This window comes from Lynx canadensis, chromosome C1 (assembly GCF_007474595.2).
Source record: "Lynx canadensis isolate LIC74 chromosome C1, mLynCan4.pri.v2, whole genome shotgun sequence".
Classification (NCBI taxonomy): domain Eukaryota; kingdom Metazoa; phylum Chordata; class Mammalia; order Carnivora; family Felidae; genus Lynx; species Lynx canadensis.
In genome coordinates, this window is record NC_044310.1 from 72,255 (window position 1) to 86,138 (window position 13,884).

Genomic DNA, 13,884 nt, shown 5'->3' on the forward strand with positions numbered 1-13,884 from the left:
AAAACATGACATCAAAGGAAAAGAGTTTCTGAAACTTTCTGGGAGTAGAGTCAGGTGCAGACAGCCTGGGGACCCAAACCTGAGCCCAGGCACAGGGACTCTGCATCCTGGGTACCTGCAGACAAACCAAAGAATGACAGAGAAGGCACATCATGCCACACTGGCCTTGGCCATGCCTGCTGGCTCTCTCTGGAACCGGGACAGTTCTCTGCGAGATTCTCAGCATCCTGCCATCGGGTGAGAGGTCAGGGCAGAGTCCCACTCCAGACCAGCTTCCCTCACGGGGCTGATGTATCTAACCCAGCAGTGCGGTATGCACTGTGGGCAGGCTCCACGGTGCTGGTTTCCATCCCCACAGCCGCCACTCCAGGGATCTGCACAGGGCTCGGTACTTTCCGGTCTTTCATGTTGCGAAAATAAAGCCCAGTCCACCATCTACTGCCCTCCCCCGCACCGCGCAGGCCCTGGCCTCGGGTCTCAGCACCGGCCAAGAAGACACAAGCCTGGCTGCCTGGTAAGGTGGGAACACCGCACGGCAGTCCCCGCAGGCCCCGCCCCAGGCCGGCAGCCCTCAATCCTCCTCAGAGAGCTGTAGCTCCTCCAACTCATCCTCTGGTCCCTGCGCCAGCTGCCACAGCTCCCCGAGGTGCAGCCCCGCCTCTGTGTCTGGGTCTCCATCTGCAGGGAGAGACCGAGGCTACATAAATTCTGCTTTATCAGGAAGAAGCCAGCCTTGGAGATTACTCATCACTAATTAATCACAGCCCTAATTAATTTATTGGTGCCACTGTTACTGGCTGCCAGAGCCAGCGGGAACGGAGCAGCTGGCGTGGCAACCTCAAGGAGGGGTGTGAGCCCAGCTTAGAGCCATTCTCCCACCCAATGGCCCCACCTACCCACCGAGAAGTGACTGCCCACGGCAGCCTTGGGTTCCTGAACAGGCAGGTTCAAAGGGCCACAGCACCACCCCTCACTCCCAGGAATCACTCACCCTTTGAATTGCTGACTTCCTCTTGGCTGCTAAGGCTGCCATCCTCCTCCTCCTCCTTTTCCTCCTCTACCCTCTGCCAAGCTCTCGGGGACCCAGGCATCCCTGGGGACCAAGAAGAGCCCATGGGAGTAAGCCCACCAGCAAATACATACTGGGGACAGCTAATGTAGGAGTGTGGGCCAGGCTCAGAACCCCGTACCCACCCACCCTTCCCTCGGGCCCCCTTCATACAGGTGGAAAGGATTCAGAAGTGTCCAGCCAATAGTACAGGCGAGGGAATAAGGTCTTGGGACACGTGTCCCAACTCTGGGAGGCCCTCACCTCAGAGCAAGTGAAGTGGTGGGAGAAGGGGCACCGCAAACGGGAGCAGCCAGGGGGAAGCAGGCACCCTCTTCTGGTTCCATGAGATGTGTCAGGAAGCCTTCCAGGGCCACCTACCCCTTCCCCACAGGGAGTTCAGGCTCAGGAGCCCAGGCCCCTACCTCTCTCTGAGAAATCCATGGCACTGTCTCCCTCGTCACTGTCCAGATCAAAGAGGTCCTTAAATTCCACTCTGTCTTCATTCTTATTGCCTCCCACCTTCCGCCGCTTTATCTCTGGGAAGTTCAGGTCTTCCAGCTGGAAAGACCCAAAACCAGAGTAGTGAGGGTGGTCTGGTGGCCATGAGAGAACCCACCTGGCCCAATCCCCAACCCACCATGTCTCGGCCCCGGGCCCCACCCTCCACCTCAAGGCTTAGCTCACAGCCACAGCTGGGTCACAACACGCGTCATGCAGCAAGAGCCCTGGCCGCAGCTACTGTCCTTCCCTCCCATTCCCAAAGACAGACTTTACCCAAACCCAGCGTCCTATTCCCTTTTCCATTTCCCTTCAGGCCTTGCCTCCCAACCCGTCCCCCACACAGACTCTGCTTGGCCAACTTGGTAGACATCGCCGGGTAGGACTCCTGGACAGCCACCCTGCCAGGCAGGTGAGGGGGCCCCAGCCATGCACACTGGCCACTAAGTACCATCAAAAGCGTAGTTACACCCACTGGCTGAAGGCCCAGCTACAGCCCCCCCCCCCCCCCCCCCGCCACCTGTGTGTCTCCACGTCTTTAGCCATCACGTCATGGGACTGCAGACCCATGATACCAGGACAGGGATACAGTCACAGGCATGCCACTCAGCACGAAACTGTCCCCTCAAGTCACACCATGCCACACCCACTGGCACAGCTCCTCCTGCCCCTCCCTGCCTGCCCTCCTGGTGTCCACAGGCTGGCCTGAGAAGTAAGGTCAGTCTGGCCACTTATTCCCCCCAAATCCCCAGCCCAGTCAGGCCTGACAAGGCGTAAGGACCTCCTCCTGGAGGTCATGAGAGAAGCCCCCTGGTCACCCAGTAATGCATGATGTCTGCCCCTCCAGAGCAGCCCCAGGACGGGCTGCAGCTGGGAACAGGCCCCAACCGTCCTGGTGACATGGTCCCTGAGACTATTTCCTCCCACAAGCCCCCTTCCCCACTCTGGTCTTAAAGTCAGAGCCAGGGTGCTAGACCCTGGTCTCAGAACAAACCAGGTGGTCATGCCCACATCCCCACTCCGAACCTCCTCTGCAGACATACCCGCTCTTTGCCACTGATCTCCAGCTGGATCTCTCGCTCTCTCAGCTTCCGCCACTGGCTATAGTACTTGGTGAGAGGTGTCCCCTCTTCTCGGGTCTGCTTCTCCCAGGTGTCCTATGGGGAGAGTTTCAGGATCATGTCCACCCTGGGGAAACCTCCAAACCCCAGCCCTACACTGACTAGTGCCCTCAGGCAGTGCTGCCCACCCCACCCACCCAGATACCAGCTCCCAACTGACCACTGCATGCTGGTCAGCCACACCGAAGGAGGCCCTCTGGCGGCGACTGCAGATATACTCAGCATTCTCCTGCACCTTCTCTAGCAGCTGGCGTAGCTGCCGACAGTAGTTGGCCACCTTGCATTCCCGGAGGAAGGATTTCAACTGCAAAAGGAAGGGGGGGGGGGCGGGGCGCGGTGCTCAGCCTAGGTCCAGGCACAGACCATGATCTGCCGGGATCACACATGACCACAGGGAGGTGATGGGGGAGCAGGAAACGTGTGTCTCACAGCCCTAGGGCACACAGTTGGGGAACGGGGCAGTTACGTTGGTGTGGGGTGGGGGCCGCGGCGTGGTGCCGCATGACCCCTGTTGTCTGGGCCCTGTGGAGGCTGGTGAGCAGACGGCCCACCCTACGGGCCGGGCAGAGGAACAGGCGGCATGGATCTACCCTCCAGGTCACATCCCACCCTCAGCCTGTCTGTGTAAATAAAGCTGTATTGATACACATCCACACTCCTTCACTTAGGCATTTCTGTGGATTTTTTGTACTTCAAAGAGGAGACCTGAGCAGTTGTGAGAAACCACATGACTGTAAAGCCTAAAATACCATTTAGCTCTCTCTGCCAGAACAGTTTGCTGACCCATGTTCTAGACCATGATTCTGGGACCTGGAGTCCAGAAATAAAGCCTTGCCTACACGGCCACATGTGTCTGGATGGGCCTCTGAACCAGGTGCAGTTCAGGTGCGGGCAGCCCACCCCTACTCACCAAGCAGGCCTACAGCTGGGGGAGCTGACTCTGCCCACCAGAATCAGGGACAGGACCTGGCCCTTCCCGTGAAAGGCCCCTGCCTCCTTGAGATGGCAAACACCTGGGCTGAGAGCAAGTGGACCTCTGACAGGCCCAGAAGGGACTTGTGAGAGAAAGGACTCCAACCCCACCCTTGTATCACCTGAAGGAAAACTGAGGCAGGGTTGGTGCTGAGGCTGACCGGGACTTCCTCCTGCCCCAAACCTGCATGCGGGACCATTTGGGAAAATATACAGTCAGGAGACCAGCTTGACCCAGGGCTGGGGGGCCGGGTCCAGCCTACTCCACCAGGACTACTCCTAGAAGAGAATTCTTGGTCGGTCTGGTCCCTGGGCTGTGACAGGCCTGGGGAGGAGCTAGCAAGTCCGAGGGTCCCCGTTAACTCGCCTGCGCCAACCCCACCCCTCAGGACTCCACACCCCTATGTCCATGCTACCTATGATGAGGCAGCACCAACATGAAACCCCGCAGCAGGTTAGGCTCTGCTACTGACCCTGTGTGGCTGTGACAAGGATGCCTCCTTCTGGCCCCTGTGTCAATGGGAAGCTGAGCCCATGAAGACAGCCTAGTCTGCTACGAAGCACGCCATCAAGGCATCTGGGAAAGGAAGAAGGAGCCGGACAGCTGGCACACACCTGCAGCACAGCGGGCAGCGCCAGTTCGGGGAAGGCAATGCTCTGGGCCTGGCTGTGCAGGTACTCCAGGGTGAGGTCGTACAGCTGCTCCACCAGACCATCCTGAGGCAGCGGAGAAGAAAGGAGAACTCAGCCCTCTTCACGCCTGCTTGCTATCAGGGTGGAAATCGGAGGATGTGCCTCCACAGCCTCCCCGGAAGCCACACTCTGGCTCAATATGGCTGAGGCCAAGGAGCACCACCTCCCCCGCAAGAGCCCCATGAAGGCCCACACAGACTGGAGGGCAGCAAGCCCCCTCCCGTCCACACTAACTGGACTCCAGTCACCCCGTACACTGACCTCGGTGCCCTAGAACATCCTGCTATGACCCCGCCCAAGGTATTTTCCCAAGCGTCTCCACAGGAGGCCTGGAGGCCAGCCTTACCCGGTACGCCTTCTCCTGTAGGTCGACCTTGGACAGCTTTAGGATCACAGTGAAGTTGATGGGCTTGGAGCTCATGCGCCCCGGCCTCTTATTGAAGTCGACCTGCTGGAAAACCTGTCCCCAAAGCCACTTCGGCTTGGCCTGCTGTGCCTCATGTCCCACTGTATCCCACCCTCCCCATCTGTACCCCAGATCCTTAGAGGCCCCAAAATCAGGGAGAGGTAGCCACATGCAGTGCCAGTCCTGTGGCCCCAGAGACCCCCTGCCTTCCAGAGCTCCGGCCTCCAAGGGCATCACTTCATTGCAGAGCGGGATTCTGGCCAATGGGGGCAGGACCAGAAGCACACCCGTGCACACTGCTACCGACCCTCTCCTCAAACCAGACCAAGAAGCCCTAAGAACCAGTGTCTGGAAACAAAAGAAAGGTCCTTTCTGTACAGGGTCACTGACACTGCAACGTCCTCACCCATGACTGCATTCCCAAGGCCTGGTCCCAACCCCAAGGCTGCATCCTGGGAGTGATATGCCAATGGCCAGAGGGTCTCAGCAAGGGCCTGAGGAGCTCATAACCCCTCATCCTCCACAGAGACCACAGGCTGTGCCCATCGGCCTCTGCCTCTCAGGGAAGTCCTCCCCATGTCCGAAGGCTGCGGGCTGTCCTGGGATAGCGGAGCGGGAGCCATGCCTGGCCCCTCCTCACCACCCTCACGCAGAGGTGATCCAGGATGTTGTCCTGAGGGGGGTGGGTGGCCGATGCTGAAGACACCACAGAGCAGAGGATGATGCTTCACAGCTGAGCTCAGCACAGCTCCAGATAAAAAGCACCCATGACTGTGCTAATAACAGGTTTCCCTAGGGGAGCACTGCCCTTTCTCTAGCCTGGCTCAGCCTGAGGTGGAGCAGGGGCTGCTCTCAGCACCCCTTCCCACCCACCCAGGGAGGCAAGGGCAAAAACGCCCTGGGGGCAAAGAGCTTTCCTTCTGCCTCTGTGACTTATTTTCTCAGGAAAGGACAGGCCTGCACCTGTGGATGTAAAAAGGACATGCCGGTCTATGGCATGCTGACGCAGGGACCAGCACAAGGGTTGTGCAAAAAGAAAACACGAAATCAGAAGAGAAACCCCAGGGGCTCCCTTCTCTCCCCTACTTTGGTAAACCGGTGCAGACCACAGCTCTGGCCACATTGAGCCACTAATCCGGCCCATCCAGCAGGTGGCACTAAGGGCCTCTCTAGTAGGGAGATGTGAAGTCCTAAGTATAAGGTGGGGTGGGGCCTAACCCCCGGGGCATGCAAGCATGCACACAGATCCGCACAGACACGCACAGACACACGCATACACAAAGGAGCATGCAAAAAAAAACGCAGCTTTGGAATCAGATCTAGGGTTCCAGCCCAGCTCTCCTGCCCACTGGAATAGACTCAAGCGTGTCCTAAAACCAGCACCCTCAGGCCAGCCCTGCAGAGCAGCTGTCGTTGTCCTCCCTGCCACTCGCCTGCCAACACACACCCCAGCTGGGGCAGGTAGCAAGGCGCTGCACAGAGCAATGTCCTCATAAAACCTCCTCTACAGATGAGAACACCAGCACCCAGGAGGGTTACACTGCATCTCGGGATAGGCGGTCTGTGCGCAGCAAGGAGCGCCTCCAAGCAGAGCACAGAGGCACTGTGTTGCCCCCTCCCTCCCCAAGCGACAGGCACCCTCTCACCTCCAGTATGAAGGGCAGCACTGGGATGAAGGTGCCGGTGCTCTCCGAGAGCAGGGTCAGAGCACGCACGCAGTGCATGCGCAGGGGGTAGAAGCGGGCAGTGGGAACCAGCCTGGGGGCATGGAAAGGCAGGAGTGAGCAGAGGCCCTAGCCTCACCACCCCAGCCTGGCTCCCCATGACCTGTTTCCACCCATGGGGCTCGAACCTCAGGAAGGGCCCCTCTTGGTCACTTCTGTCAGGGTCAGTGGCCACACCTGCCCTATCTGATTCCTCCAGACAGAACAGGGCAGACCAAAAGTCCCCGACTAAAATCCGGGTCTTAAGGACCTGCCTCCTCACTCAATTATCGGGTGAGAGAACATCCCACTCGGCTTTTAACTTAATTTCACTTTAATGCAGGAGGAGAGCAGCGGGAGATGGTTCATTCAAAGCTTTCTTTCTTCCCAGCTCCCTGCTTTCAAGGCTCCTCCTTCAGGAGCACAGGGGCGACCCCTCCTGGCTAACAAAGGCAGCCACCTGGGCACACGCGGCTCCTCCATTCTCTGCCCCCAGAAACCAAAGCTCAATGGTTACAACTGAAATGTGGCACGTTGTACTAGACCCGCTACCCAAGAACCCCATGGTAAGACAGACACCCAAACTCCCTTCAAACCGCACATAGTCCCTTCTACCCAGCATCTCCCAGAATGCATGAATCCGGGGCATTCTCCCATGCTGGCCTCTGGGCCACAGATGGCACCACTCCCGGTCCTTCCACAGGTGCTGCCAAGTAACAGACCCCAGGGCCCAGGGATGGCTCATACCCTTGGAGAACTAGCTCCTCCTGACCCTCCAGGATGCCTCCCTGTGTAACCCTCTCCTCTAAACCAGCCTCCCATGACCTTGTCCAAAGACAGTCTGTACAACCCTGACCCCGTAACAGCCCACATAACCCTGGCCCTGACCTCCTTTGGCCCTCAGGGTGGCCCCGCCCATCCGTGACTCACTTGATGCAGCCAATCACCACTTGCGAGAGGGGGTAGATCAAGGGCTGCAGGGCTTCGCTGGGGTACACAGTGCTGAGGGCACGACACCACAGGTAGAGACAGTGCACGAACTGCCAGTTGTACACTGACTGGTAGGTCTCCTGGGCACAGAGTGAAGTCCGTTTCCAAGTCAGCCCAGGGGTCCCAGAAGGATCCAGCCCTCCCTCACCCACGGTGTGCACGGGGTCCCAGCCAGCAGCAGCAGCAGCGACCACCTACCCCACCCCCTCCCCTGACCCACCCTCAGAGCTGCCCGCACCCTCCACCTGTTCCCCAAGCCCCCACCGGCAAGGGCCCTGAGCCCTCCAAGGCACTGGGTTGTCTCTCCCCAGGGCTACACAGGAATACGGAGGCTTCCAGGAGGTCCCAGCCCCTCAGCCGTGGAGCCCTAAGTATACGGTGGGGTGGGGCCCGACCCCGGACATGCCAACCCCCACCCCATAAGCCCAACCACGCACTTTCTTGCGTGTGGTCATGGCATTGCGCAGGTGGATGGCGAGCTGGCGAATGTAGAGGAAGGCATGCTGGTAGGCGATGCCAGTGTCCAGGGCAAGCAACTCGGTCAGGGTCCGCTGCATGAAGTTGATGAAGGGCAGGGTGCCGGGGGAGGTAAACTTGCAGTTCCTCACGTAGGTGATGTACATTTGCTGCCAGGAAGATCCCAGTCAGGGCCACCCGAGCTGCCAGGGCACTGTGCACCCGCTACCCAGCTCCAAGCCGCTGCCAGACACCTGGGCCTTTCCTCAGTGGGAGCCACGGCTGGCCACGTCTGCTGCAGACCCCTCCCCCTACGTGGCACTTGCTCCTTGGGCCCTCTGCTGCTCAGCTGCCACACACGTATACCCACACAAAGTCTGCCGCGCACGGAACAGGAGACTTACAGGGAGGGTGCGGTGCCAAGGAAAACGCAGCACGAATAACTGCAGGAAGAGGCAAGGAGACCACGGAGGGACTGGGAAGGAGGGGCTAGAAAAGCTGCAGCTACAGGCCAGGCCCACGCAGGGGTTTCTAGAGGGTCACTGTGTGGGACACATCACCCCAGGCGTGCAGCCAAGCAGCAGGCTCCCTGTCCCTCTCCACACCTGATGTCCTCATCTGCTGAGGGGAGAGCTGTGCAGAGCAGTCTATGTGGAGCCCCAGAGGACCAAGAGCTCCTATCCCTGTCACTGTCCCCCACTTCCTAGGGAGAGAACTGCAGTGATGGCCTGGGTCAGCCCAGAGCCACAGCCTCAGCAAGAGGGGCTGACCACAAAGGCAGCCGCCCAGACCTCAGACCAAGACTTTCAACCCAGACTCTAATGGACACAGACTGGGGGGCATCGGAGGCAGGAGCCGGGGGTCCACACTACCTTGAGGATAGGACTCAGGAAGACAGCCTTCTTGTGCCGACAGACCCTGACGAGGACCAGGAACGCCAGTACGCGCAATGTCTCTTCACCTGTGCTCCACAGAATCACCATCCTCTGCAGAAGGAGAGACATCACTGCCTGCCCCAGCCTCCCCAAGCCCAGCCAGAGGCCCCCGTGGCCACTGCTAGGAGACAGCCCTTCCCAAAGCACCTCAGGATAGAGCTACGGTTACACCTCGGTGAAAAAGTAACAAAAACGTGAAAGGTAACACGAGGCTCCCCAAGAAGGCCGTACCACAAAAACACAGCTTTGTTGTTAGGCACGCATCCAGAAAGGCACGTTAGGGGGCACCCGGGTGGCTCAGTCAGTTAAACAGAAAGGCACGTTAGAAGACAAGAAAAGCTCGTCTTGCTACAGCTCTTGTCAGAAAGCGGCTGCCTCACACGACCGGGCCTGCGGCACCAAGGGCAGAGGGCTGACCGAAACAGAATCCCAGCAGGGCGTAGGGTGGGGGGCGGGCGCAGATGCCACCCCCACTCTGGCTGGGAGCGGGGCACGCTGGAGGGGTGGCCACGCGCGCCTCCGATCACAGTGCCAAAGGGAGAGAGCCGGGTACCTTGAGTAGCATGCGGCACTGCTTGGGAAAGGTCAAGTAGTACGGCACGGAACCGCTGACATGCTGGAGCACGGCCGCCGCTGCTGTCGCCTCCGTCACGCAGGCCACCAGCTGGGGAAGCAGGAGGGTCAGCGAGGCCCCAAACCCACTCACGTCTGGGACACGAGGAAGGACTGCACCACTGGCTTCAGCCAGGCCTCGCGGGATACAGGAGGCCCCCTCCCCGCTGGAACTGCACCTGTACGACTGAGCTCAGGTAGACCTTGACGTCCAGCCGGAGCTTCCCCCACAGCGGGCTACTGGACGGCTGCAGCACCCTGCAGAGAGACCAAGCCCACCCCATCTTGAGCGAACCCCCCCGCGCCGCACACCTCCCCCCAAAGCCCCCCACCCTTCACGATGACTGCTCTCCCAGTGCAGCGGCCCCCTTCGCACAAGAGTCTGTGCCTGGCCGATGCCAGCACCACTCACGACACGTGTGTTTGCTGCCCACTCGCTCAACGGCTATCCCCTCCACCATCACCTGTCAGCTTCCTCGATGAGGCCCCTACCTACAGATACACACACCATCCCCAGAGCAAACAGCAGAAGAGTGGATGAAATATTCACTTGAAGAGAAAAAAAGAGTGAAAAGGGGAGAATCCTGACCTAAGAAACTAGGGGTGCAAAGCCAAGCACACACTCGGGGCCCCCCGAGGAACTGTGGGCAGAGAATGTACCTCTTCAGAAGGAAAACAGAAAGGAGGAAGGACAAAGCCACCCAACTGGCCCCGCCCAGCCTCTCCCCGGAGCCCAGCAAAGGGCCTGGTTCCGTCTTCGGCATCCCTCTGTGCTGGTTGGGTCGAGAGGGGGACTGCCAGATCACAAGGCCTCTGCCTTCCCCAGTGCGGGGTCCTGACCACACCCCCCTACCTCCCCTCTTCCCTTTCACCTGCTGTTGTCCTTGGGGGCTTTCCCAAACAGTAGCTTCTGGAGACAACCAAAAAGATCTCTAATGCAGAAGGTGACCAGGGCGTTGAACACTGCAATGAGGGGGACCACAGATACCACTCACAGGACAGAAGACAGAACAGAGAGCCTGCATCCCAGGTCCCCTCACCCCAGCTCACCAGCACTGTCCGTGACCTGGAATTTGCTGACTTCAGCACCTTCCTGGTCTCCTTGGGTGGTGACCACAGCAGCCCGGAATGCCTGCACAACTTCATGGAACAGCTTCGGAGTAAGGTGCTGCTAAATTAGGGATAAGAGGACCCAGAACGTTGGGGAAGCGGTCAGCTGTGTTGGACAGAGCAATAGGCAACCAGAGCTCCAGAAACCTGCTGTGACAGAAAGGTACCCCTCGCCCACATTCTGAGACACGGAGCAGAGGTGGAGGCAGTGTTGCTGAGCCACGTGCAGGGAAAAACAACAAAAAACCAGAGTCCAGAATCTTCCTGGAAGGGCAGGGAGCCTGGCTCAGGGGAGAGGCTGAAGGTCCCAGATCTGGATGGTGGCCTGCATCAGGTGGTTTCTAGGGTTCTCCCTTCTGTCCTTTCCTATCTCTGCAGAAACCAACGTAAAACCCTTGGAGGAAGGGCTCTAGCTCCTGACAAAGGCAGAGACTATGTCCTAACCCACAACAGACTTCAGGGAACAGGGAGCCCGAGAGAGACACTGAGTGGAAGAGAGCAGAAAGAGCCCCTAGAATCTCTGACCGAAGGGGAGAATGCAATCCTGGAGCCTCTGAGCATAAAGGCAGAACCATGCGACATCCTTCACATGAAGGTCTGGTGCAGAAGAGGACCCCGGTGTGGGGGCTCAGAGAAGGGGCTCCTCCCGTCTGCCACGGACCCAGGTAACTAAAATGAGTCAAGGGCAGACTCCCAAAGGGGTGGGGGGTGTCCAGCTGCCCACACCACGCCACTTCTCACCATTGCTGCCTGCTTCCACCTCTCAACCATGGCTAGGGTCACAGGAGCAGAATCCCTTTTCTTCCCCTTCAGTCCTCTGGGGACCTCATCCTCATCCGAATCTTCCTCCTCCCCACTTGCTTCCTGCGCCAGACACAGAGGACCAGGCTGGAGCAGGATGCAGAGGCCATAAGTGTGCCCCTGCCCCCACCAGCTCTGCCTAAGCCCTCACTTCCAACGTGTCGGGCAGAGTGTGCAGCTGCTCCTCCTCGTCCTCGGTGCTGTCCGAATCACTGAAGTTCAACAGGCTCTGGTCATTCTCCTGCAGGAACTTGTAGAACTCCGGGTCTTTGTCCTTCAGCCGAGAGAGCTGGTCCTTATGCTCAGACGCACGACCTTTACGCCGACTGAGAAGGCAGGGGTCGTCAAGTCCACAGGACAGGCATAGCCCACAGGACTGGGGAGTAGGGGACGTGGGGTAAGGCTTCCTGTCCTCCACACTGTAAGCTCGCCAGCCTCCACAGGGAAACTACAGGGCTTGATCTGCTCTCTCCACAACAGCTACCCACAACCAAGGTAGGGGATTTCCAGCAGTAAGTTTTCAGCAGATTCCTCTCTCCCCCAAACTCCACACTCGCACAGCCAACTGCCTCAACACCTGCCATTTCAAACCCACATACGACACTGAACTTGTGGTTTCCCCCAAACTTGCTCTGCCAGCACTCTGCTCCACCTCAGTTGTGGGTAACTCTACCTTTACAGGCACTCAGGTGAAAGACAACCTCTGCCTCTCATACCCAGCATGCAATGTGCCATGAGACCTAATTAGCAAAAGCCCTTCACAGCCTCTCATGCCTCCTAGTTACACCAGCACCATCTCGGGGCGCCTGGGTGGCTTGGTCGGTTAAGCGTCCGACTCCGGCTCAGGTCATGATCTCACGGTCCGTGAGTTCGAGCCCCGTGTCAGGCTCTGTGCTGACCGCTCAGAGCCTGGAGCCTGTTTCAGATTGTGTCTCCCTCTCTCTCTGCCCCTCCCTTGTTCATGCTCTGTCTCTCTCTGTCTCAAAAATAAATAAACGTCAAAAAAAAAATTAAAAAAAAAAAAAAAAACCAACACCATCTCTCAATTCTCCCAATTACCACTGTGGTCTCTCCCTATCTCCACACCCACCACCTCCAACCTACTCTCAACACAGCAACCCAAGTGACTCTTGAATTGCATGTCACAGGACGTGACTTCACAGCTCAAAACCCTGAGATGGCTTCCCATTTTAGCGCACGTCTTATAAACTGTCTACAAAATCTGACCCCGTTATCATCTCTCCTGGTTCACCTCCTACTACTCTCCCCCTCTCTCCTCCATACACACTCACCTCTGTGTCAGACCCGCTCCCACTTCAGGAGCTTGGCTGTTCCTGCCGCATGAAATACCAAAGCATTCTTCCCGCCTGCGTGGCTTACTCCCCCAAGTCTCTGTCCAACTACCACCTCTTCAAAGGGCCTTCTCCACTAAACACAGCAACAGCTGGTGCCCAACATGCTCCCCATTTCTCTACCCCTTCTATTTTTCCTGTTTGCCGCACTCATTTCTTCTCACATACCACACGTCGTGAATCACCCGAGACTGAGCGAGCTCCTCTACACCAGAAAAGGGCCTATTATTCACCAATGTACGTTTGTCACAGAACAGAACCTCAGCAAACACGGGAAGAAAGAATGGGTAAGGCGAAGGGTCTGGGGAAGGGGTCAGCGATCCTCAGGCCCCAGGACTGGTCAGCATACACGTGACGGGTGGGCCAGGACGGTGAAGAGGGTCTGGCTTTACAGACGTCCCGCGGGAAACGCTCCCCTCACCTGGACGAGGGGCTTCCGCCTGGCTTATCCACACTCCGGTCGGCTTCACACGCCGCCCACGTCTCCGCTTCTGGGGCTCCTTCGGGATCCGATTCAGACTCAGAATCAAAGCCCGAAGCCAAGAACTCGTCCACCGTCAGCTCCGCCAGCCGCCTGCGGGTTACGACATCTGGATCAGGACTCCCTGCCAGGCCGGTCTGCCCCAGCCTTGCTGCACCAGGAACGCGTTTAAGCTCAAGGAGAGCCCCTGTGAATATAAGGGTCCCCTGGAAAGCCGAATCGATCCTCAGAGCCTCAACTTACCGCTTGGTGCCCCGCACCACCGCCATTACTGCCAAACCTCAGCGTGCGCCCGACTTCCGGCTCCAGAATGCCGTGCGTTAGCCGCACTTCCTCCAGGCGGGCCCCGCCCCCAATACCGCCCCTCCGCGCCCCACCGGTGGCTCTAAGTTTCTCCAGCGGTGGCTCCGGAGGCATCCAGGCGGAAGGGCGCGTTCACATCCTCCTGGCTCCGGGCTCCCACGGTGGCCGGCGGAATTGGGGCTAATGGCGCAGGCCTGGTTCAGTCATGGGTCCCGCACACATCACTGAGTGAGGGGCTGTAGCTCTCGAAAATCGGGCAGAACTGCATATGATAGAATCCTGACCTGCTGCTCACAAATCTGTGTCCTTCCTGGTTCTAAGAGACAGTAATAGCGGTACCTGTCTGAGGGAAGAGAGGCCGGGACCTGGGGCAACCTCTCCCAGCCCTGCCCGCAGCCTC

The 13,884-nt window shown here is 58.5% G+C and overlaps 1 protein-coding gene across 2 annotated transcripts; it reads right to left on the reverse strand.

The window, feature by feature from the left end:
• Positions 1 to 20: 20 nt before the first annotated feature.
• Positions 21 to 13,488, reverse strand: NOC2L (NOC2 like nucleolar associated transcriptional repressor). 2 transcript variants are annotated; one of them, XM_030325597.2, is made up of 19 exons: positions 13,425 to 13,488; positions 13,122 to 13,274; positions 11,500 to 11,674; positions 11,289 to 11,411; positions 10,488 to 10,608; positions 10,310 to 10,400; positions 9,617 to 9,695; positions 9,379 to 9,489; positions 8,763 to 8,876; positions 7,872 to 8,060; positions 7,375 to 7,514; positions 6,388 to 6,499; positions 4,682 to 4,795; positions 4,258 to 4,359; positions 2,831 to 2,974; positions 2,593 to 2,706; positions 1,474 to 1,609; positions 992 to 1,093; positions 21 to 678 (listed from the first exon to the last, which is right to left on the reverse strand). In XM_030325597.2, exons 1-19 carry the CDS (start codon positions 13,448 to 13,450, stop codon positions 572 to 574), a joined length of 2,253 nt encoding a protein of 750 aa, XP_030181457.1. In that variant the 5' UTR covers positions 13,451 to 13,488; the 3' UTR covers positions 21 to 571. The 2 variants fall into 2 exon arrangements, with proteins under 2 accessions (XP_030181457.1, XP_030181458.1); XM_030325598.1 differs by having other exon boundaries at positions 10,488 to 10,605; positions 13,425 to 13,481.
• Between the last annotated feature and the right edge of the window lie 396 nt (positions 13,489 to 13,884).